General features: G+C 40.0%; 2 protein-coding genes across 4 annotated transcripts; one reads left to right on the top strand and one right to left on the bottom strand.

Moving 5' to 3' along the window:
* The first annotated feature begins 1555 nt into the window (after positions 1-1555).
* On the top strand, positions 1556-14552 carry LOC128223917 ((3R)-3-hydroxyacyl-CoA dehydrogenase-like). 3 transcript variants are annotated; one of them, XR_008259401.1, is made up of 7 exons: positions 1556-1643; positions 6482-6577; positions 7193-7278; positions 8207-8334; positions 9042-9142; positions 9549-9623; positions 12912-14552. XR_008259401.1 is itself a non-coding variant. In XM_052933384.1 (6 exons), exons 1-6 carry the CDS (start codon positions 1614-1616, stop codon positions 12926-12928), a joined length of 432 nt encoding a protein of 143 aa, XP_052789344.1. In that variant the 5' UTR covers positions 1565-1613; the 3' UTR covers positions 12929-14552. The 3 variants fall into 3 exon arrangements, 1 of the variants encoding a protein (XP_052789344.1); XR_008259400.1 differs by having other exon boundaries at positions 9042-9623; XM_052933384.1 differs by lacking the exon at positions 9042-9142 and having other exon boundaries at positions 1565-1643.
* A 1398-nt stretch (positions 14553-15950) lies between these two features.
* On the bottom strand, positions 15951-21092 carry LOC128224277 (uncharacterized). Its single transcript, XM_052934084.1, has 2 exons — positions 20666-21092; positions 15951-18261 (listed from the first exon to the last, which is right to left on the bottom strand). Exon 2 carries the CDS (start codon positions 18256-18258, stop codon positions 16216-16218), a length of 2043 nt encoding a protein of 680 aa, XP_052790044.1. The 5' UTR covers positions 18259-18261; positions 20666-21092; the 3' UTR covers positions 15951-16215.
* Positions 21093-24132: the final 3040 nt, after the last annotated feature.

Below are 24132 nucleotides of genomic sequence, written 5' to 3'. Positions count from 1 at the left end.
TGTGTAATAGCTCACTTAAAAAAATATAATTTATCACAAGAGTTCTCCCTTGCCTAAAAAAACGTCCTCGTTTTTAGGCTTCTCAGCTACGGAATCTGCCCAGGTCTGTCAGAATCCTCGTCTTCAGGCTCTTCAACAAATCGCTCTGTACGGGGTCAGCCAGGATCCTTCTTTCCAGGCTCCGTAGTCACTCACTCTGTCTGGGGTCTGTACGGGTTTGGTTTGGTTGGGCGCCAGTTATAACAGTATGGTAATCCGGGGATATAAATACCAAATTAAGTCAGGTTCTGAAGACTTGTAATCTGCAAGATATATTATATACATAAACAATGTACTCAAGACACATACATATATAAATAGAAGATGAGATAAAAGACTGCTAGTGGCCTATATGTATCTGATATACAATATAACACATAACACACAATGACATGTACAAACATGGCATACAATGTAATACAAAAGAACATATAACCACAATGACAAACGGTCAAAGCAAATACAAAAACATTGTACAGCGTATACAACATATAACATTCATACACTGTACTTACCAATATGTGGTATTGAAAACTTCAGTACGCCTCCCCTCACTCACAGTGATTGAAACGGTTAGTTAGTCTCTAAAAAGTAAGTTAAAAGAATAGTAAGTGTACATAGATTATATGATAAGTGAAAAGATCAATTGTTATGTTATTTTATAGAATAATATACCGCTTTTCGGATAACACCTTATCTCGGACAATCGCGAATAAAAGCGCTACACAAAATGACATAAATCATCTCAGCGAGAACACAGACAAATACATGGATAAAACTAGGAATGCATACCTTGAAACAAACCTCAAAAAGACTCGCAAGGATTTTAAAAGTTACTAAAACTAAGACTGCTTGAAGCACGTCTTGACTGCAGAAAATCGTGGGAAACAGTGAGCGAAATATCCACGAACCAATCATAAGAAAGGTTACATAAACCTTTGACCAATCCGATTCCTTGAAAGTAAACCATGCTGATCTGATGATTAAAACAGAAGTATTCCAAATGATATCAAAAAGTAAAATCGGCAATGCACAGTCCGGTCAGATGATCATCGGTCTGGTCACAATACGACTATTAAACATTTTGTTATTAAATGCATTCATACTTAAACATTCACTGACAGACACTCAAAGGACATGACTATTAATTAAACATATACATATGTTAATATTTACACCTCAACTTCCATTCCTTAAATGAACTGCCTTTCGGCAATTGCGTTCAATCGATGAACGCAACGTCTTCGGATAAGTTCGGATCGCAATTCATCGCATAACAATATACATGAAAACTATTGATCTTGTTATTGTTTGTATTGTGTCAGCAGGTCCCGTAAAATATAAATCAACATTTTAGAAAGTGTTAATTTATTATATTTTAAATGTATTGTTGCCAATAGTGTTTCAATTTTACGGTTAAAGGTGATTTCAAGTGGTTGATATTTTCCCGCGTTATTGTGACGTCATTTTATAAAATGTGTCCGGTAACAGTCGGGTCGTTCTATTTACAGAATGGGTAAAAATGGATTATTGAAAGGTTCTGAAATGAAATGAAGAATGTTTTCAATTAAGGAATGAATTGCGGGGTTGATGTCATTATCGGGGTATGAACGCAATTGGGTTGGTCAATGTGTGTGGAGTCCGAATAATTAATTAATGGTTGATTAATTTCGGTAAAGAAAAAAAACAGTTCCATCGGTTGGAATTTTCTTGTTTCTTTTATTAGACTCGATTTAACTTCCGTCGAAAGTTATTGCAAAAGACATCACTCAATGGAACTATTTATTCAATGATTAACAAAACAATACCAATACAGAAACATAGTAAACATAAACTTACTATTTTCAAAACAAGTTTTCGAGTTAATTATGTGAAACAAAACATCAAAATTACTCTATACCAGTAGAGTCATTTATCTGGAGCAAAGTTTGCTTACTTTCGTTTTGAAAGGATCTAAAGTTATGATATTTTGTATTATCCTTGGGTATTACTCATTTTGCACCTTTCATTGATTAAAATAACACTGGATATTGATGGTCATAATCCTCGTTAAATAAATATTTAAATGTTTTCTGTAGAAAAACAATCCGTCAGCGGGAATTTCCTTGTTTTTATTATTAGACTCGATGTAATTTCCGTCAAATGTTATTGCAAAATACATCAGTGAATGGAATCATTTTTATTTATTAACAAAACAATATTAATACAGAAACAATGTAAACACAAACTTTCTATTTTCAAAACAAGTTTTAGAGTTTATTATGTAAAACAACATATTAAGATTACTCTATAGAGTCATTAATCTAAAGCAAAATATGCTTACTTTCTTTTTGGAGAAGAACCTAAAAGGATATTCCTTTGTATTATCCTTGGATATTACTCATTTTGTACCTTTTATAGCTAGTTACTTGTGACAATTGTTATTTTTTTTACTGGATATCGATAGTCATAATCCTTGTTTAATTAATGTTTAAATATTTTCGGTTAAGATAAAAACAGTTCCATCGGTGGGAATTTCCTTATTTCTATTATTAGACTCAATGTAACTTCCGTTGAATGCCATTGCAAAATACATCACTGAATGGAATCAAAACAGAAACAAAGTAAACATAAACTTACTATTCGCAAAACGAGTTTTAGAGTTTATTATGTAAAACAACACATTGAAACTACTCTATAGAGTCATTTATCTGGAGCAAAGTTTGCTTACTTTCATTTTGGAGAAGAACCTAAATTTATGATATTTTGTATAATCCTTGGGTATTACTCATTTGCACCTTTAATTACTAATTATTAGGTGATCATTGTTTAAAATAACACTGGATATCGATGGTCATAATCCTTTTTATATTCATTGTTTTTCGGTAAAGAATTCTTTTTCCATCGGTGGGATTTTTCTTGTTTCTATTATTTGACTCGTTGTAACTTCCGTCGAATGTTATTGCAAAATACATCACTGAATGGAACTTTTTATTCACTTATTTACAAAACAATATCAATACAGAAACATAGAAACATAGTTAACATTGTTTACTATGTTTCCAAAACATGTTGTAGAGTTTAAAATGTAAAAAAAAACATTAAGATTACTCTATAGATCTATAAGGCATTTATCTATTTAAGCAAAGGTTGCTTACTTTCGCTTAGACGAAGAACCTAAAGAGATATTTCTTTGTGTGATCCTGAAGTACTCCTCATTGTTCACCTTTTTATAACTAACTAATAAGTGACCACTGATTATAATAACACTGGATATCGATGGAGATAATCCTCGATAAATGAATATTCAATTTGTTAAACAAAAAAGTTCAATCAGCTGGAAATTCCTTGTTTCTATTATTAGACTCGATGGAACTTCCGTTTATTACCACTGCATAATTAACTATTGAAATAACTGAATGGAACTTTATTCACACTTATTTTTAGACATAAATAACTAAATTGAATGTTAAAATGGTATACATTATTACACTTTGATGTGCCTGAACAATGATTACAAAAGAATATTAGCTCATTCAAACGATATTCTTTAAAGAACCATTCAAACGGAATTCTTTAAAGAACATGAATATGATACCACAGGGAACTATTACTCTAAGCTTCACTGAGCACTAGTTAAATAACTAGAGGATTAAGAGCGGATGGGGGAGGGGCGGCTGTCCGTGAACGCCCCCCATATCCTCCACATAAGATTGTCCAAGTAAACATGATTTTAAACAAAAAAATAGAATACCCCCAGATGCATTTTTTTCAGACTTGAAATACCTGAACGTTAATAGTGCATATCTTTCGGTTCAGGGGTAGGAGGTGCCTGTCCGAAACTGCGCAAATAAAGCCGCACCCCTCTAACGCCAAATCCTTGAAGCGCCCCTGTATATGTCTAGGAAAACATTAAACCAAAGCGTTCGTAGCAAATTATCTGTATATTTTTGAAAACAATTATCCATTCTAATCTAATGGAATATAAATATTTTACTGAACGTTTGTTTGCATTTCCTCAATGTTCATATTAAACAATATTTAATACAAATTGAAAGTTAATTAAAAATACTGTTTAAAGCAACTGTGCACCAGATGATCAATTTGCAAGAAAAAAAGAAAATTGTCGAAAACTGACGTAACTTGGTATTTATGTGTACAATGCATTGCAACTTACTAACTGAAGTACCACATAGTTTACAATTTATTTAAGTTTAGCAGTTTTTTCGTTGTTTTTTTTCCATTAAAAAGTTTACTGGGTATGTCTACCTAGTAAAATTCATTCCTTATGCGTGATTGGCTAGTCGGTGTTATTACGTGATATTACCAAGTAAGGTGTATAGCTTCATTATGTCACCTAGTTAGAGTAATCCGTCGTAGCTCAGTGGCTACGACGCTGAACTGCAATTTTGGCGGCACTGGCTCGAACCCGGTCTCCGACACAATGTTTTTTTTTTACATTTTGATACTTTTTCACAATTATGATATCAAAGCGTAACACATTCTATTAAACAATTGTCCTGAGATTCGTTACAAAATTATTATTTTTTTGATGTCAATCTGGTGTACAGTCCCTTTAATAGTGATTATATAATAATCCTTGTCTCACATTCAAACCTCTTGTGTTATCGTTGTATACATGTATTATTTAAATTACTTAATAAACGTGTTGAATCTGAATATGAATCTAATCATTATATTTACATTTATGGACCGGGCATAAATGATTCATTTAGCAACCTTAAGACCGACAAAAAATGATATATGTAAAAAATAACAAGCATTGTAATCCGTTTGCGGGGCTCTTGTTTTTTAAATATCACTTTTTGTCTGTGGTTTAAGAGTTAAGGAGGTCTACCAGCGCCCATTCAATATAAGGTCTGTCCGATTTCATTTAATATAAGGTCTGTCCGCGCCAACTGGATATTAGGTCTGTCCGCTCCCATTGGATATAAGGTATGTCCACGCCATCTGGATATTAGGTCTGTCCGCACCCATTGGATATTAGGTCTGTCCGCGCCCACTGGATATTAGGTCTGTCTGCACCAACTAGATATTAGGTCTGTGCTTGCCCAATGGATATTAGGGATGTCCGAGCCCACTAGATATAAGGTTAGTCCGCGCCCACTGGATACTAGATCTGTCCGCGCCCACTGGATATTAGGTCTTTCCGCGCCCACTGGATATTAGGTCTGTCCGCGCCCATTGGATATTAAGTCAGTCGGACCCACTAAATATAAGGTTTGTCCGCGCCCAATGGATCCTAGATCTGTCCGCGCCCATTGGATATTAGGTCTCTCAGCGCCAATTGGAAATTAGGTATGTCCACGCCCAATGGAAATTAGGTCTGTCCGCACCCATTGGATATTAGGTCTGTCCACGCCCATTGGATATTAGGTCTGTCCACGCCCAATGGAAATTAGGTCTGTCCGCGCCCATTGTATATTAGGTTTGTCCGCGCTCATTGGATATTAGGTTTGTCCGCGCTCATTGGATATTAGGTCTGTCCGCGCCCATTGGATATTAGGTCTGTCCGCGCCCATTGTCCGCGCCCATTGTATATTAGGTTTGTCCGCGCTCATTGGATATTAGGTCTGTCCACGCCCATTGGATATTAGGTCTCTCAGCGCCCATTGGATATTAGGTCTGTCCGCGCCCATTGGATATTAGGTCTGTCCGCACCCATTTAATAGTAGGTCTGTCCGCGCCCATTGGATATTAGGTCTGTCCGCGCCCATTGGATATTAGGTCTCTCAGCGCCCATTGGATATTAGGTCTGTCCGCGCCCATTGGATATTAGGTCTGTCCGCACCCATTTAATAGTAGGTCTGTCCGCGCCCATTGGATATTAGGTCTGTCCGCACCCATTGGATATTAGGTCTGTCCACGCCTATTGAATATTAGGTCTGTCAGCGCCCATTGGATATTAGGTATGTCCACGCCTATTGAATATTAGGTCTGTCAGCGCCCAATTGATATTAGGTATGTCCCCGCCTATTGAATATTAGGTCTGTCAGCGCCCAATTGATATTAGGTATGTCCACGCCTATTGAATATTAGGTCTGTCAGCGCCCATTGGATATTAGGTCTGTCCACGCCTATTGAATATTAGGTCTGTCAGCGCCCAATTGATATTAGGTCTGTCCGCGCCCATTGGATATTAGGTATGTCCGCGCTCATTGGATATTAGATCTGTCCGCACCCATTGGATATTAGGTCTGTCCGCGCCCATTGGATATTAGGTCTGTCTTCGCACATTGGATACTAGGTATGTCCGCGCCCATTGGATATTAAGTCTGTCCTCGCCCATTGGATATTAGGTCTGTCCGCGCCAACTGGATATTTAGTCTGTCGGCGCCCAATCGAAGTTGAATTTCAAATCAGTATAATCAACAGGAAGACCAGTTTATTGGGTATTTTTTAAAAATAATTTTCTGAATATATTAAATATGCATTTTTCCAGGGGACTTTCCTGGTGAACCAGACGCTTGCCCGGGCGCTTGTTTCCGAGGGAATCACGGGTGCGTCCATTGTCAACATTGCCAGTATCGTTGGCAAGGTTCGTGGCCATTTCATTTTTGGGCTTCGTGTGAATGTGAAAATGGGTTAAAATGTTTGTATTGAGCCCCTGAGGGGAGTGCCCAGGCGCTGCTCCCGAGGGAGCTAAGGGTTAGTATTTTAGGCGGAGTAATTACGATTGAGGTACATGGTCTGAGCTTGCCGAAGATGGCCGAGAAGTTACGGTTGAGACCCAGGAGTCTAATATATTATCTTCGGGATCGCCGGAGTTGGCCGAGTTGTTACGGTAGAGCACCAGTGTTCTTTTAGACTATCTTCGACCTTGCCGGAGATTGCCGAGTAGTTACGGTTGAGGCCTAGAATTCTAATAGACTATCTTCGCGCTTGCCGGAGTTGGCCGAGTAGGTTCGGTTGAGCCCCAGATTTCTTATAGACTATCTTTGCGCTTTCCGGAGATGGCCGAGTAGTTACGGTTGAGCCCCAGGGTTCTTATAGATTATTTTCGACCTTCCCGGATATGGCCGAGTAGTTACGGTTGAGTCCAAGGCCTCTTATAAACTATCTCGGAGCTTGCGAGGTGGCCAAATAGTTACGATTGGGGCCCAGGTGTCTCACATTCATTTCTGTTTCAAAAATGCGTGTATATTTTTTCCAGACCGGTAAAATTGGACAAGCGAACTACGCCGCGTCCAAGGCGGGCGTCATAGGGCTTACAAAAACGGCGGCGATGGAACTGGGAAGGTACTAGTATATGATTATTGGTTTATTTTCTGGTTCAATGCTTCGGATTTGCGGAGCTGAGTTTTTTAAATCAAGCAATTGCCGCAAATTATTGTAACAAATAATATTATTGTGTTGAGTTGACTATTGAGAATGCTACTTTCAGACGGGGCAGTAGTCCATCTAGAAAGTGTTTGAAGTGATCCTATCCTGATTTTTTAAGTGACTGAGTTGGTTAGGATTTTGTTTGGCCGAACGAAATAGCGATCTTCGGTTTATTGATGAATTTTAATTAAACAAAGAAGAAGAAAAACGGGACAAAAAAAATGGTCGTAACAACTATAAATTCGGATACACGTTTTTCGGATAAGTGGTGTTTAAATGTAAATTATTTTATACACTATCTCCTTATACTAAGCGGGGGGGGGGGATGAGGGGGGGTTAATTGGTTCGCCACTTCAACAAACACACTTAAGGAATACTCCGAAAGCGGAAGTGACACACCTTGCTGTGTATAGAAAATATAATTGCATCTTTTGTTAGCCTAGATCCTTTAAAGCAAGAATCCAATTGCTGGCCTCACACCACCATTGTGCAACTCGAGACATTCAAGATGGCTTCCAAGATGGCCGCCAGTAGGCTCAAATTCATAATGTCCGTACAAATAAGTGCATGGACATTGACATTTGGTTGGAAATCATTCCATTTATAGTTTTACATTGAGGAAAATGTTTTGTGAAATATTAAGAAAATATAATAGATGCTTATTATACAAAATGGCGTAAAATGTTAGATTTCTTATGAACGTTTTGGTTTGATTTGATGGTTTGTCATATACTATCTTAATTACATTGTTTCGATTAAATGAATAAACTTAGGCATTTCAGAATTGTTTAATTTGCGTGAACAACAGTCTGGTTTTAAAGTGGTCCATGTTTTCAATTTTTAGGAAGGGTATCCGAGTGAACGCGGTACTTCCGGGCTTCACTGAGACGCCGATGACTGACGTCGTCCCGGGAAAGGTCAAGGCCACTGTGACGTCACTCATACCTCTAAACATTATGGGGCAATCGGAAGGTTAGTATAATACTACTTTCAAATATACATGTACATCTTTATTGTCCCGGATACGGAAGGAGGGTAAAACGAGGTTGCAGCACAATTTACCTGCGTGCACTTGTATGTGACGTCGTTCCGGACAATGTTAAAGCAACTGTGACGTCACATATACCGAAAGCTAGTTGGTATGTGTTAAAATAAATACCGGTATTTCTATAATGTTACGGTGTGTTTATTAATTTGTACTTAAACATATATAATTGCCGCCTCAACTATTAAAATAAATCATTATATCATGTACACGACAGGCGTTCCAACATTCCGCTAACAAAGGCACAACTCCGCCATCTCCGGCGAGCTTCATTCATATCGATTGATGTCGAAGCAATCGTTACGACTCGGCCATCTCCGGAAAGCTTCATTCATTTTTGTTCCATAATGGCCGATGAGCTCCGATTGATGTCGAAGCAATCGTTACGACTTGGCCATCTCCGGAAAGCTTCATTCATTTTTGTTCCATAATGGCCGATGAGTTCCGAATGATGTCGAAGCAGATCGAACGTTGAAGTCCAGCAGCACGAGGAATGTATCCAATGATGAATATAATAGTCGTGTATTTTTATAGCAGAAACTAGCTCTGCCAACTATATTGCTGAGCCAGCATAGGAGGCCACGTGTAATATACTCAACAATACTTTTCTCAATTGCTCGTGTTTGCTTTGCAGAAATTGTGGAGGTGTGGCTGTCCTCATGTTCGCTACCCGCGATCGACCCATCCCGTTACTCATGATATGAGAGCTGAACCGAAATGAGTCGGTCGTGGCCGGTATCCAGCTATGGCCTATTCTTAGCTTGTGATAATGCCAGCTACATTATTAGGGCGGCTTTAAAGGCCACACAAATGTTTTTATTTAACAATAATGTTATTTTTTTTTGTTAAAGTTAACAACGTGATTCAGGACATCGTTGTTAACATTTTAACGTGAACTTTTGATGATGTGCTAATGTACGTATATAAAAATAAACAAGTACAGCTACTACAGCTATCTCGAAGGCAGTAAGAAAACCATCAGATCTTAAGTGTACCTCTCTACCAGGGCAGTAACGACTTTAAAGTTAACAACGATGACGTTAACAACGTTGTTAACTTTAACAAAGTTGTTAATAATCGGCCCATTATTTCATACTCACTTGTGAATAATACCTATGTATATTTTTCTATGCTCATTTAGAAATTGCGGAAGCGTGCCTATTCCTTGCCAGTGACAGAGCCAGCTATATTACTGGGGCGGCGCTAGAGGTCACAGGTTAGTTGCAAGGGTTAGGGTTCGAGCAAGCTATAATTCTGGGGCCGCACTAGAGGTCACAAGTTTGTTTCAAGTGTTGGGGTTTAAGCAAACTTTATTACTGGGGCGGCGCTAGAGGTCACAAGTTAGTCTCAAGTGTTAGGGTTTAAGCAAGCTATATTACTGGGGCCGCGCTAGAGGTCACAGGTTAGTTGCTAGTGTTAAGGTTTGAGCAACCTATATTACTGGGGCGGCGCTAGAGGTCGCAGGTTAGTTGCTAGTGTTAGGGTTAGGGTTTGAGCAAGATATAATACTGGAACCGCTATATTACTGGGGCGGCGCTAGAGGTCACAGGTAAGTAGCTAGTGTTATGGTTATGGTTAGGGTTAGAGCCAGCTGTTTTACTGGGGCGGCACTAGAGGTCACAGGTTTGTTGCTAGTGTTAGGGTAAGAGCCAAATATATTACTGGGGCGGCGCTAGAGATCACAGGTAATATGCTAGGGTTATGGTTAGAGCCAGCTATATTACTGGGGCGGCACTAGAGGTCACAGGTTAGTTGCTAGTGTTAGGGTTAGGGTTTGAGCAAGATATAATACTGGAACCGCTATATTACTGGGGCGGCGCTAGAGGTCACAGGTAAGTAGATAGTGTTATGGTTATGGTTAGGGTTAGAGCCAGCTATATTACTGGGGCGGCACTAGAGGTCACAGGTTAGTTGCTAGTGTTAGGGTAAGAGCCAGCTATATTACTGGGGCGGCACTAGAGGTCACAGGTAATATGCTAGAGCCAGCTATATTACTGGGGCAGCGCTAGAGGTCACAGGTTAGTTGATTGGGTTAAGGTTAGAGCCATCTATATTACTTTGGCGGCGCTAGAGGTTAGGTTTAGAGCTAGGTATATTGCTTTGGTGGCGGTAGAGGTTACAGGTTAGATGCCAGGATTAGGGTAAGAGCCAGCTATATTACTGGGGCGGCGCTAGAGGTTAGGTAAGGGCCAGCTATATTAATGGGGCGGCATTAGAGGTTAGGGAAAGAGCCAGTTATATTACTGGGGCGGCGCTAGAAAGTAGATTTAGAACCAGCTATATTACTGGGACGGTACATGACGTAAGGGGTAGAGTCATCTTTATTACTATGGTGGTGCTAGAGGTTAGGGTTAGAGCCAGCTATATTACTGGGACGGCGCTAGAGGTATGAGTTAGAGCCAGCTATATTGTTGGAGCGGTGCTAAAGATTAAGTTTAGAGCAAGCTTTTTACTGGGGCGGCGCTGGAGGTTAGGGTTAGAGGCAGCTATATTACTGGGGCGGCGCTCAAGTTAGGGTTTTAGCCTGTTAGGGCGGCGCTTAATATTGAGGTTAGCGCAGGCTTTTTTACTGGGGCGGCGCTAGATGTTAGGGTTAAAGCCAGCTGTATAAATGGGGCGGCGCTGAAGTTTAGGGTTGGAGCCAGCTGTATTACTGGGGCGGCGCTAGATATTAAGGTTAGAGCAAGCTTTTTTCTGGGGCAGCGCTAGAGGTTTGGGTTAGAGCCAGCTGTATTACTGGGGCTGCGCTGGAGGTAAGGGTTAGGTCCAGCTGTATTAATGGGGCGGCGCTAGAGGTTAGGGTAAGAGCCAGCTATATTACTGGGGCGGCGCTCATGTTAGGGTTTTAGCCTGTTAGGGCGGCGCTTTATATTGAGGTTAGCGCAGGCTTTTTTACTGGGGCGGCGCTAGAGGTTTGGGTTAAAGCCAGCTGTATAAATGGGGCGGCGCTGAAGGTTAGGGTTGGAGCCAGCTGTATTACTGGGGCGGCGCTAGATATTAAGGTATGAGCAAGCTTATTTACTTGGGCAGCGCTAGAGGTTTGGGTTAGAGCCAGCTGTATTACTGGGGCGGCGCTGGAGGTAAGGGTTAGGTCCAGCTGTATTAATGGGGCGGCGCTAGAGGTTAGAGTTAGAGCCAGCTTTTTCACTGGGGCAGCGCTGGAGGTTAGGGTTAGAGCAGGATATATTACTGGGGCGTCGCCAGGGGTTATGGTTAGAGCCAGCTGTATTTCTGCGGCGGCGCTAGAGGTTAGGCTTAGGGCCAGCTGTATTACTGGGGCGGCGCTAGAGGTTAGGGTTAGAGCAAGCTATGTTACTGGGGCGTAGCTGGAGGTAAGGATTAGAGCCAGCTATATTACTGGGGCGGCGTTAGAGGTAAGGGTAAGAGCTAGCTATATTACTGGGGCGGCGTAAGAGGTAAGGGTAAGAGCTAGCTATATTACTGGGCCGGCTTTGGAGGTGAGTTTTAGAGCTAGCTATATTACTGGGGCGGTGCTAGAGGTTAGGGTTAGAGCTAGCTATAATACTGGGGTGGCGCTAAAGGTAAGACTTAGGGCCAGCTGTATTACTGGGGCGGCGCTAGAGGTTAGGGTTAGTGCAAGCTATGTTACTGGGGCGTAGCTGGAGGTTAGGATTAGTGCCAGCTATATTACTGGGCGGCGTTAGAGGTAAGGGTAAGAGCTAGCTGTATATTACTGTGTCGGCGTTAGAGGTAAGGGTAAGAGCGAACTATATTACTGGGCCGGCCTTGGAGGTGAGGTTTAGAGCTAGCTATATTACTGGGGCGGCGCTAGAGGTTAGGGTTAGAGCTAGCTATAATACTTGGGTGGCGATAGAGGTTAGGGTTATAGGCAGCTATATTACTGTGGCGGCGCTAGAGGTTAGGGTTAGAGCTAGCTATAATACTTGGGTGGCGATAGAGCTTAGGGTTATAGGCAGCTATATTACTGTGGCGGCGCTAGAGGTTAGGGTTAGAGCTTGCTATATTACTGGGGCGGCGCTAGAGATTAAGGTAAGAGCAAACATTTTTACTGGGGCGGCGCTGGAGGTTAGGATTGAAGCCAGCTATATTACTGGGGTGGCGCTGGAGGTTATGGATAGAGCCAGCTTTATTACTGGGGCGGCGTTAGAGTTAAGGGTAAGATCTAGCTACATTTCTGGGTCGGCGCTAGAGGTTAGGGTTAGAGCTAGCAATATTACTTGGGCGGCGCTAGATTTTATGATAAGAGCAAGCTATATTACCGGGGCAGCGCTAGAGGTCACAGGATGGATGCTCATAAAGTTTTTATATGTAAAAAAATATTTTTTTTGTGAAACGGATACTTACCAATTTGGTTTGCTCTGCATGGAACGTGTTCGAATAATTTCCTGTAGTATAAGCTAAAGTATCTAAATCTACACTTATGAAAAATACATATTTAGCAACATATTTAGGTATTCTGCTTTATATCATATCCTCAGTTATTTTTATGTATGCAATAATTATGTTTCTACATTTTTTGCAGGAGGCTTATCACCATAGCGAAGAACCACGCAGCAACAGAAATGAAACCACGCAGCAACAGAAATGAATATCTATAGTCAATCCATCATGTGATACTACCTAACTACAACGGCAATGATTATATTAAGTCAATCCAGTATGTGACGCTATCTAACTACAAAGGCAATGACTATATATTTTGAGTCAATCCAGCATGTGATTCTACCTAACTACAACGGCAATGATTATATACAGTCACTCCAGCATGTGATAAAACCGCAACGTTGATGTCCATAATGGGATTTATAATGATGCAAATCATTAACAGCCAAAACTCGCTATGTCGAAGTCGTTTGGATCTCAGTTAACGCTTCGAGATAACCAACATTCGACATAACCGAAATACAAAACATGTCTTACTGATCCAAAATATTCGATACAAGTTCGACATAACCGAAGCATCGAGATAAATGAGTTCGACATAGCAGGTTTTGAATGTATATGTTAATGATAAAAACAGTCAAATTACTTGCTCACGTGGACCTTTCAGTCATTTCACATTTATTTGGGCCAATTGTTTAGAACTTTGTTTAAGTTAACAACGTTGTTTAAGGCATCGTTGTAAACTTTAAAGCTGCACTCTCACAGATTGAACGTTTGACATTTTTTTTTTTTTGTCTTGGAACGAGCCAATTTTTGCGAAAATCCATTGAAACCAATTAAATAAGACTGCTGGCAAAATAATAAGATCGCAGAATTTAGTATTTCAGTTAAAAAATTGATGTTTTATGCATTTTTCTTAAACGTAAGTAACGGTTTAGGCCATGAAACATTAATTTTCGAATGGAAATATGAAAATCTATGATCTGATTTTTTGTCAACAATCTTACATAATTGGTTTGCAGATATGTACGCAAAAATTTGTACAGATGAAACACGTGTCTCAAATCTTGTTAGAAATTGTAGTTCACAACTGTATAAATTAAACTTCCAGAGCAGTTAAGATTATAAAGTTAACACGTTTATAGGTTTACTTGTTTATGGGTCCATGTTAATATTCACAAAGGGTATCATTTCTAGTACATACTAGGAGTAAACCTTTGTACTTAAATCCAGGGACGGTTTTCATAGAAAATCTTTTTCCTTATTAAAGTTTTTCACTGGTCATATGAAATAAATACTTAATACTTTCTGAAATACTTAATTCCCATTAACTTAATTTAAAAGAAACATACTTTATTTTTAAGATACTTATGCTCGTTCACGGTCGAACCCGTTGGCTCGAACTCGCTTGGCTCGAATTTCTCGTTGGCTCGAACTGAATGAAAAGGACCGATTTCTTTATCCTGCAGGTAAGCATTCCTGCTTGGCTCGAATTTTTCGAGGCTCGATGTAATTTTCCCGGTCCCTGGGAGTTCGAGCCAACGGGGTTCGACTGAATATTTTATTTGTTGACTATACATGAAATCGACCTAAGTAAAGAAAATACTTTTTTATCAATGCCGGCCCAGACGTTGTTTTCTTTTCAAAGTCGGGTGAGGTATTTGCTATTCTGTTTTGAATATTTATTACGGTGTTGTGGGTTTATATTATGTATGTGCCTTTTGAAGTTATATTTATTGTGATATGTAATTCTATAATTAATCAATTGAATGAAACTAAACAATATAACTAACTCGTATAGTTTTAAACTTCTGCCTCGATTCCAAACATACGTGTTGCTGCAGGCACCAATTAGATTAAGCTGTATTTATTTACAACGATTGTGTAGAAAGTAACATTAACATATGCCTAGTGATTATCGTTGGCTCGATGTTGCGCGAGATTATGGTCTTGTGATAAAGGGGAACCGGAGTTCCCTAAGAAAACTCAATTGTCCGACTTGTTGAACAACAACCAGAAGCACATGTGTCAAGGTCGAGAATCGAACCTGCTCGGGTCACCTTTGTTCGATGCGAGTGCGCTAACTACTGCGCTAACCGGACAACCCGTATTACACATATACAGTCGTACCCCGATGGCTCGAACTCGTTTGGCTCGAATTCCTCGTGTGCATGAACTAGATGTAAAGGACCAATTACTTTAAACTGAAGGTAAACAATCCCGCTTGGCTCGAATTTGCCGAGGCTCGAGGTATTTTCGCAGGTCCCTGGGAGTTCAAGCCAACGGGATTCGACTGTATACATAATCATTAAAAATTTTGCTTTTAAATTTCGGTCCTCAACTTTCGTTGTCATAACGATGATCGGAATAATATTTCCAAATACCTCGAAGACTCGTGTTTGGCAATTTGAAGCCTACTACCAGTTGCTCTGTTGTTTTATATTGTTTTCAAGCTGTTGTTTAGAATTGCAATACAGTCAAAACTTCGAGATAACGAATTTCAATATAACCGGAATACCAGATGTGTATTAATAAACAGAACAAAATTGCGCAAAGTTCGACATAACCAGAATATCGAAAGAACGGAGTTCGACATACCGGGTCCGATTGTATGATTAACAGGCATCGTTGTCCGTACATGTACGTGTTTGTATGTCTTTTTCAATAATGAATAGCACTAAGCTTCACTCTAGTAATATTGTAATATGTGCCAGGCGGCGAAAACTTAATGAATCAACAAAGTTATTATCAGTCTGCTTTGGTTGTATTGGGACACATACGGGGAAAACATTGGCATGCGTCGACCACATCGGCGTCACTTTTCTTTATTTCTGATAGATTCTTTTTAACCGACCTAACTTGAATACTTTTATGGTAAGTATATAACCCCTATTAATTTCGGGGTCAGTAGGTCAAAGTTATGTACAATGCAATGATGGACGCTCCAGACAAATCGCGGAATTTTACTGTTCTATAAGCACACTGGAGAATTTAGCTTGGATAACAAACAGATGTGGAACTAAACTATCAATGCATATGACAATATTTAACTAATTGGTTTTCTCACAGAAACTTCATAAGATATTTAACTCGAACGTTTTAAAATCACCAATTCAATTCAATTCAATTCATACGGAATTATATAATAAGCCATTAATATTGAAAACATCAAAACAGAACATTTTCAAGTTTAATTGTTAAATATAACAAAGATAGACTAAATGGATATGTTCGGAAAAAAAAGAAAGTACATGTATACATTTCGAACTTTCAACTTTACTAAAAACGATGTACGTTTGTAATACAATGGAAATCACAGGAACAAGGTCAGTACAAAACATAATAATATTCTCGCTGTGTGCGTGCATTTGTATACATGCATATTAATCGTCCACTCTTAACTTTTTTTATTTCCGCCTCAATTAAGTTTATTTATGTGTGAATCACATCTGAGCAGCGGCCTGGTGAAGGAGTCTCATGATATGCCATCTGGCTGCGTTGTTGTATGGGAACAGTCGCAAAGATCGAGCGTAGCATGCCCAGGCTACGATGTGCATATTTTCTAATTCAAAGCAGTGGCCTAGTACATTGAGAGCCGTCTCGATGTGGCCACGGTCGCCACTTTCAAAGAAAACATAGGTGTGCAACTTCTTAAGCGATCTCACTCTTCTCTCTTGTTCTCCTAGCTGTCTGTATGTGAGATATTGCAGGTAATACAGGAATGGGATGGAGTCGATGATGGCCATGTCCATCCAATCGTCCAATTCGGAATGTCTGTGTTGCTTATCTCCTTGCCCGACCGTTCTCTGCATTTCAAACTCTAGGAACTGTGGTAGGCACCCGGCCTCCATTGAACTAAAAGCAACGCTCACCGCAACATGCGACTGAATCACTTCCAACCCAGGTAAATCATGAACCCTCTGTAGAAACCTATCAGTGTACAGTGATTCTGCTCGTCTCATACACGGACACCACTGCCACACATCGTCATGAAGTAGCCCCTCGGTGTAAGCCAACGCCAGTTTTGCCCTCTCATACTGATCAGTGCAGTACAGCCTGGAGGCATACTTCAGTCTACTGGAGGTGAGGTCTGAGTCCAGGGATAGCTCATTAATTATGTCAAGAAATGGTGCGAGGATGTTGTTAAAGAACGTGGGGAAACATAACCACGTGGAAACTCCAAACTTACAACTGTGAACAAGTGCTGCTTCTTCGGAGTTTCCATTTATTTGCTCACCATTGTGTTTTAACAATATAGACATCTGACCAACGTATTTGTAACGGGGTATTGCTGTTAATAAGATTTTTTTGAACCTTGTTACGGCATCTACGTGCACGCGACTAACGTGCACGGATCTAATGAAGCTTTGCATTTTATCGCCTATCTGGTCCATTTCTATCTGGTATATATAGACCATGATGTTGTCTATCACGTCGGACAGAACTGCTGACAGAAGAGGAAGCTCCCATTTCTTCAGTTTTCCCACGAATAGGTCTACACCCGAGATCGTGTAATGTGGACAGTACCGATGTTTAAACCATCGTTGGAGGGTCTGCAGGCAATAGATTGCACACTGCAGCAGGTTATGTTCTTGCCAGATGTCGGGAGGATATGTCTCCACAGTGAACAACAGAGCGGTTTTGAAATGAAATGTGCTGAGTCTATCGCCGACAAGTGGTTTAAAGAAAGACTTACGCAATATCTTAAGAAATACGTACACACGTATTTTAACAATACATAGGTCAAACATCAGCAGCCTTTCAACCAATGATGTAGAGAATCTCCACTCCAGTTTTGACAGATCACTCTCGGCGTGACCCTGTGGGACTAGAAATATTCCATACTGGCGTGCCTCTTGAAGTATTTCATGTCTCGGCCAGTGGCCAGGTTTTGGCCTTGTGAATAAGAACTGACATTCTTTTGGTACGCTCTGACAATATAATGCGACGATGCAATCTACACCTTTAAGATGACTTCTCGATGGACCTTGTTTTATAGGTTCATTGGAATAAAAAAACGAGTTTGGCATTAGCACTCTGCCGTCTATCTCCTCATATTTTATAGACGGTGGCATCATGTCCGTAGTGACGGGCAGTGGACAGTCATCTCTCACCATCTGCAGGCAGCAGTGCTGGGGCGGAGAACGCTCGTTCTTTATCATAAGCAGACGAAGTTCCCCCGGCTCCCCCGGCTCCCCCGGCTCCCAGTCTGCCCAGTCAACAATAACGTGATATTGCATACAACAATTGAAGATATCCAAGTCCGACTTCATTCCGAATGTTGTTGTACCTTCTGATTGACTTCCGAAGAAAAAAGTGACGCAGTCTATGTTAAAGACTTCCTTTGACGTATAGGTCCACCATTCTTCCATGGTCAGAATTTCCCTTCTCCTCGTGGCGACTCCCTGTTTGTTCACACCGATGTCTTTCATAACTCTTGACAGTCTCATTGACATCACGCGCTGCCCTTCAGGGTCACGGTCCATGGTCTGAAATGAAGATAAATGTATGTTTACCTTAGATATACCATACTTCATGATTTTATTTTAGCGTAAGCCTCCCTTAGATATACCATACTTCATGATTTTATTTTAGCGTAAGCCTCCAATTTCAAAACCCACTAACCAGACAGGAGGAATTAAAGATGCACTTTTACTCCTACATAAGATTTACCACAATTAATAAATTAATATTGTTTTAATATTCCAAAGAGGATGAATAAATGTCCAAAACAATGGTTCTTATGAAGGATACCGTGTATACAGTTTAACACCGTTAATCGTGGGGACCCAAAAACGTATTTCGGAATAACGATATTTCGGAATAACGATATTTCGGATTAACAATTTTCAGAAAATGGCAACTTTCGCGAATTATAGATGACGTGAAATACTAAGTCGTGAAGATTGCCACGTTACCAATACGATTAATTCGGTTTTAGTGATCTTTCGTATACAAAAATATTTTTTGATTAATTGTTAAATAAATGACAAATAATTCGTTATTATACTTCTTTATTAAAACAACATAAAACATTTAAAACAAAATGACAGCACATGTATGCATTCGGAACATAGCACGGATTTTTCGGTAGCGGGTCGAAACAGCAATGCGGCGATCGAATCTGATGAGATAGAGATACTCAAATTAGGTTGTGTTAACCAGCAATTATGTACAAAATTTTACACACTTCATCATTTAGATAATTCGCTAATTTTCTGACATAGATGTTTGTAACATACGCGTGCTCAATGTCATTTTTTAACAAGCGCTAATTGTGCTCCATTGTTACCTTAAGCCGATGCCCGAGTGCATCCGCAGTATGGTGTAAAAAAAACTATGACATGATCGAGTTCAAAATATATTGAATTGATAAATAGGTGTGAAATAACAAATCGGAACCGTAATTTTACTTCGGAATAGCGATTATTTCGGATTAAAAATTAAGTAAAACAAAGAAGGAGTAATATTGTGACCGAAAAATAATTTCGAAATAGCGATAATTTCGGATAAACGGTCTTCGGAATAGCAGTGTTCAACTGTAATTTGAAGGAAATGAGCATAAAACATGGCATTTGTCATTATCGGGGATATGAACGCAGTTGGGCTGGTTAAAGTACGCGTCGAGTCCTTTGCTACTGCGTTCATACCCCGATTATGACATCAACCCCGCCATTCATTTCTTAAATATTAACATTTGCCTAGTCCTTTCCATAAATACAACTTGACGTGCAGATTGTATAACAGGCAAGAAGTTGTGACGTCAATTTTTATTTCAATATTGCTTTTCCATTGGGTTAGCATTTGACCAATGGTATACGACGTTACAAAAATCAGCTATTCCCTAATACAAACAATGTTGCCGGCTTTATTTCTTTAAGAATAAATACTCAATTGCAGAAGAAACGGCTAAATTTTAATCGTTATGAATAATTATTCAAAAAGTAAATTTAAATTTCATCACAAGTTTTCTTGCGTTTTGCTGTATGAATGCAGTTGGACAAGTGAGCAAATTGACCAAGAAACGCTAGCGTCTAAACCTATTAGGGCCACCGCGATTCCACACCTCGCTTTATCAAATGCTCAAAAACATCGAGACATTTTTTGTTACATTTGCGCATCTTTTTCACATATATAGTATTTCGTTTTGGAAAATTATTGTATTTGAAATTCGAAACAAAAGATGCGAGATTTAATATAAACTTCAGTTTTATCTTCGTTTAATAGTCTGGATGAAAACGCGATATGTATTGTTGCATCGATGCATCTTTTTTCATTGACTACATGTACCTACAGGTTTTCCTATAATAGGACTGTGTTGTTGTTGTTTTTTTTAAATAGAGGCGACATTTTAGCAAACAATTATCGCGTTTTTTTCTTGGACATTTTCAAAACGCGAGAGGTTGGATCGCTATGGTCCTAATAAGATTCCGTAGTCAGTTGTATTTCCCCAGTTAATTAAATGCCAAGATCAATGAAGCATCAAAATCCACGCAGTGTTACTTTCCTTACAGTACAACAATCACTACCACCATGCAAACAACGTGACCATAGAGACACGAATATCATAACGGTAAAGACTGTATATTAGAGAGAGAGAGAGAGAGAGAGAGAGAGAGAGAGAGAGAAGAAAAATATTCCAAACATAAAAAATTGTAGATTACTCGCTAATGGTGGTAGTGATATATTCAACTTGTCAGGGGAGATCACTGCGTAGAAGATTGGTGAAGCGTGTCGCTATTTCATGGGTATCTAATATAGACTATGCGCGATATGATTTAACAAGAGCTTAATTTCTATCCGCGTAATAAAACGATTACAAATTATTTGTTATGAAAATTATAAACATAAAACAACATGTAAAACAACACAATCCTCTAGCATACGACTTACCAATATTTTTAGATCAACTCGCAGCTCACACAAACGCTCACACTTTGAGAAAATGAGAAAAATAATAACTTTTATACTATAATATAAGGGAAAGTACTTATAACCTCAGAGAAAACCATGACTGTAATTTAAGATCTTATTTCCGTATATCAAGAATGTTGTGATTTACACAATGCAAGTAGGTAATATTCTCCTAGAAGCGTTCTTAAAGTTATAGCTTCATAGAAACACGGCAGCGACGATTGTGAATCACCTACATTACTTTAAACACTTTCAAAAGAACTTTAACAGTTTCGGTCAAAGTTATAGCTTCATAGAAACACGGCAGCGACGATTGTGAATCACCTACATTACTTTAAACACTTTCAAAAGAACTTTAACAGTTTCGGTCAAAGTGGTACTTGAACAGTCCAAGTCATAGAAGGGATTGTAGTGTCATTATTATTTTGATATACAGCATTACAACAAGTCTAAATATGGTGATATGCGACAATTGACACTAGTTCAACGAAAGTTGGCAACATTTTTAAGTGCCCTATATTGCCAAAACCGTTTTTCGTAAAATACTTACAATGTTTTCATTTGTAGAATTCACATTTTTTAATAATATTGATTAACCAGTGGCTCAGACCGACATCCTTAAATGTATAAATCGATAAAGTCTCGCTCAAAATCGTAATCAGATGGTTAAACGCCGTAATTTCCCGATATTTTAGCGTTGTAAGACTCGGAAGTCATTTTAATTATTATTGATCGTCTGCGCATGCAACGTTTATACTCCATAACCGCTTTCGACATTGATCTCCCGAAACCAAAACAAAGTCATAACAAATCGGTCCTCCTTCAACCGCAATAGTTCGTCAGAGTTGACAAAAAATATGATATCAAATCCCTAGTTGTCCATGACGTAATATGGTAGGTTTCAATGTCTAGCCTAAATAAACAGAACAATGGCTACATTCCTCGACTAGCTGATGGCACAAAGGGGGTAAGTACATCGATTACTATGACTGTTTTATATACACCATATGATCGTCAGTATAACTCTAAAATGCCACACTGGCCACCAGTGTCACAGGGTACACTCCCCATATGATCCTCAGTATAACTCCAAATGCCACACTGGCCAACAGTGTCACAGAATTCACTTACCATATGATCCGCAGTATAACTCCAAATGCCACACTGGCCAACAGTGTAACAGAGTGCACTCCCCATATGATCCCCAGTATAACTCCAAAATGCCACACTGGCCAACAGTGTAACAGAGTGCACTCACCATATGGTCCTCAGTATAACTCCAAAATGCCACACTGGCCAACAGTGCCACAGAGTGCACTCCCTATATGATTTTCAGTATATATCCAAAATGCCATACTGGCCATCAGTGTCACAGAGTGCACTCACCATATGATCAACAGTATAACTCCAAAATGCCACACTGGCCAACAGTGTCACAGAGTGCACTTACCATATGATCCTTAGTATAAGTTCAAAATGCCACACTGGCCAACAGTGCCACAGAGTGCACTTACCATATGATCCTTAGTATAAGTTCAAAATGCCACACTGGTCATCAGTGTCACAGAGTGCACTCACCATATGGTCCTCAGTATAACTCCAAAATGCCACACTGGCCAACAGTGTCACAGAGTGGACTTACCATATGATCCTTAGTATAAGTTCAAAATGCCACACTGGCCAACAGTGTCACAGAGTGGACTTACCGTATGATTCTCAGAATAAGTTCAAAATGCCACATTGACCAACAGTGTCACAGAATTCACTTACCATATGATCCTCAGAATAACTCCAAAATGCCACACTGGCCAAAAGTGCCACAGTGTGCACTTACCAATTGATCCTTAGTATAACTCCAAAATGCCACACTGGCCAACAGTGCCACAGAGTGCACTTACCATATGATCCTCAGTATCACTCCAAAATGCCACACTGGCCAACAGTGCCACAGAGTGGACTTACCATATGATCCGCAGTATAACTCCAAAATGCCACACTGGCCAACAGTGTCACAGAGTGCACTTACCATATGATCCTCAGTATCACTCCAAAATGCCACACTGGCCAACAGTGCCACAGAGTGGACTTACCATATGATCCTCAGTATAACTCCAAAATGCCACACTGGCCAACAGTGCCACAGAGTGCACTCCCTATATGATTTTCAGTATATATCCAAAATGCAACACTGGCCATCAGTGTCACAGAGTGCACTCACCATATGGTCCTCAGTATAACTGCAAACTGCAACACTGGACAACAGTGTCACAGAGTGCACTCACCAAATGGTCCTCAGTATAACTGCAAACTGCAACACTGGACAACAGTGTCACAGAGTGCACTCACCATATGGTCCTCAGTATAACTGCAAACTGCAACAGTGGACAACAGTGCCACAGAGTACACTCACCATATGGTCCTCAGTATAACTGCAAACTGCAACACTGGACAACAGTGTCACAGAGTGCACTCACCATATGGTCCTCAGTATAACTGCAAACTGCAACACTGGACAACAGTGTCACAGAGTGCACTCACCATATGGTCCTTAGTATAAGTTCAAAATGCCACACTGGCCAACAGTGCCACAGAGTGCACTCCCTATATGATTTTCAGTATATATCCAAAATGCAACACTGGCCATCAGTGTCACAGAGTGCACTCACCATATGGTCCTCAGTATAACTGCAAACTGCAACACTGGACAACAGTGTCACAGAGTGCACTCACCATATGGTCCTCAGTATAACTGCAAACTGCAACACTGGACAACAGTGTCACAGAGTGCACTCACCATATGGTCCTCAGTATAACTGCAAACTGCAACAGTGGACAACAGTGTCACAGAGTGCACTCACCATATGGTCCTCAGTATAACTGCAAACTGCAACACTGGACAACAGTGCCACAGAGTGCACTCACCATATGGTCCTCAGTATAACTGCAAACTGCAACAGTGGACAACAGTGTCACAGAGTGCACTCACCATATGATCCTTAGTATAAGTTCAAAATGCCACACTGGTCATCAGTGTCACAGAGTGCACTCACCATATGGTCCTCAGTATAACTGCAAACTGCAACAGTGGACAACAGTGTCACAGAGTGCACTCACCATATGGTCCTTAGTATAACTGCAAACTGCAACAGTGGACAACAGTGCCACAGAGTGCACTCACCATATGGTCCTTAGTATAACTGCAAACTGCAACAGTGGACAACAGTGCCACAGAGTGCACTCACCATATGGTCCTCAGTATAACTGCAAACTGCAACACTGGACAACAGTGTCACAGAGTGCACTCACCATATGGTCCTTAGTATAACTGCAAACTGCAACAGTGGACAACAGTGCCACAGAGTGCACTCACCATATGGTCCTCAGTATAACTGCAAACTGCAACACTGGACAACAGTGTCACAGAGTGCACTCACCATATGGTCCTC

Source organism: Mya arenaria, chromosome 17 (assembly GCF_026914265.1).
Source record: "Mya arenaria isolate MELC-2E11 chromosome 17, ASM2691426v1".
Lineage (NCBI taxonomy): Eukaryota > Metazoa > Mollusca > Bivalvia > Myida > Myidae > Mya > Mya arenaria.
The sequence above is the reverse complement of the archived record's forward strand: the minus strand, read 5'-3'. Positions and strand labels throughout refer to the sequence as shown.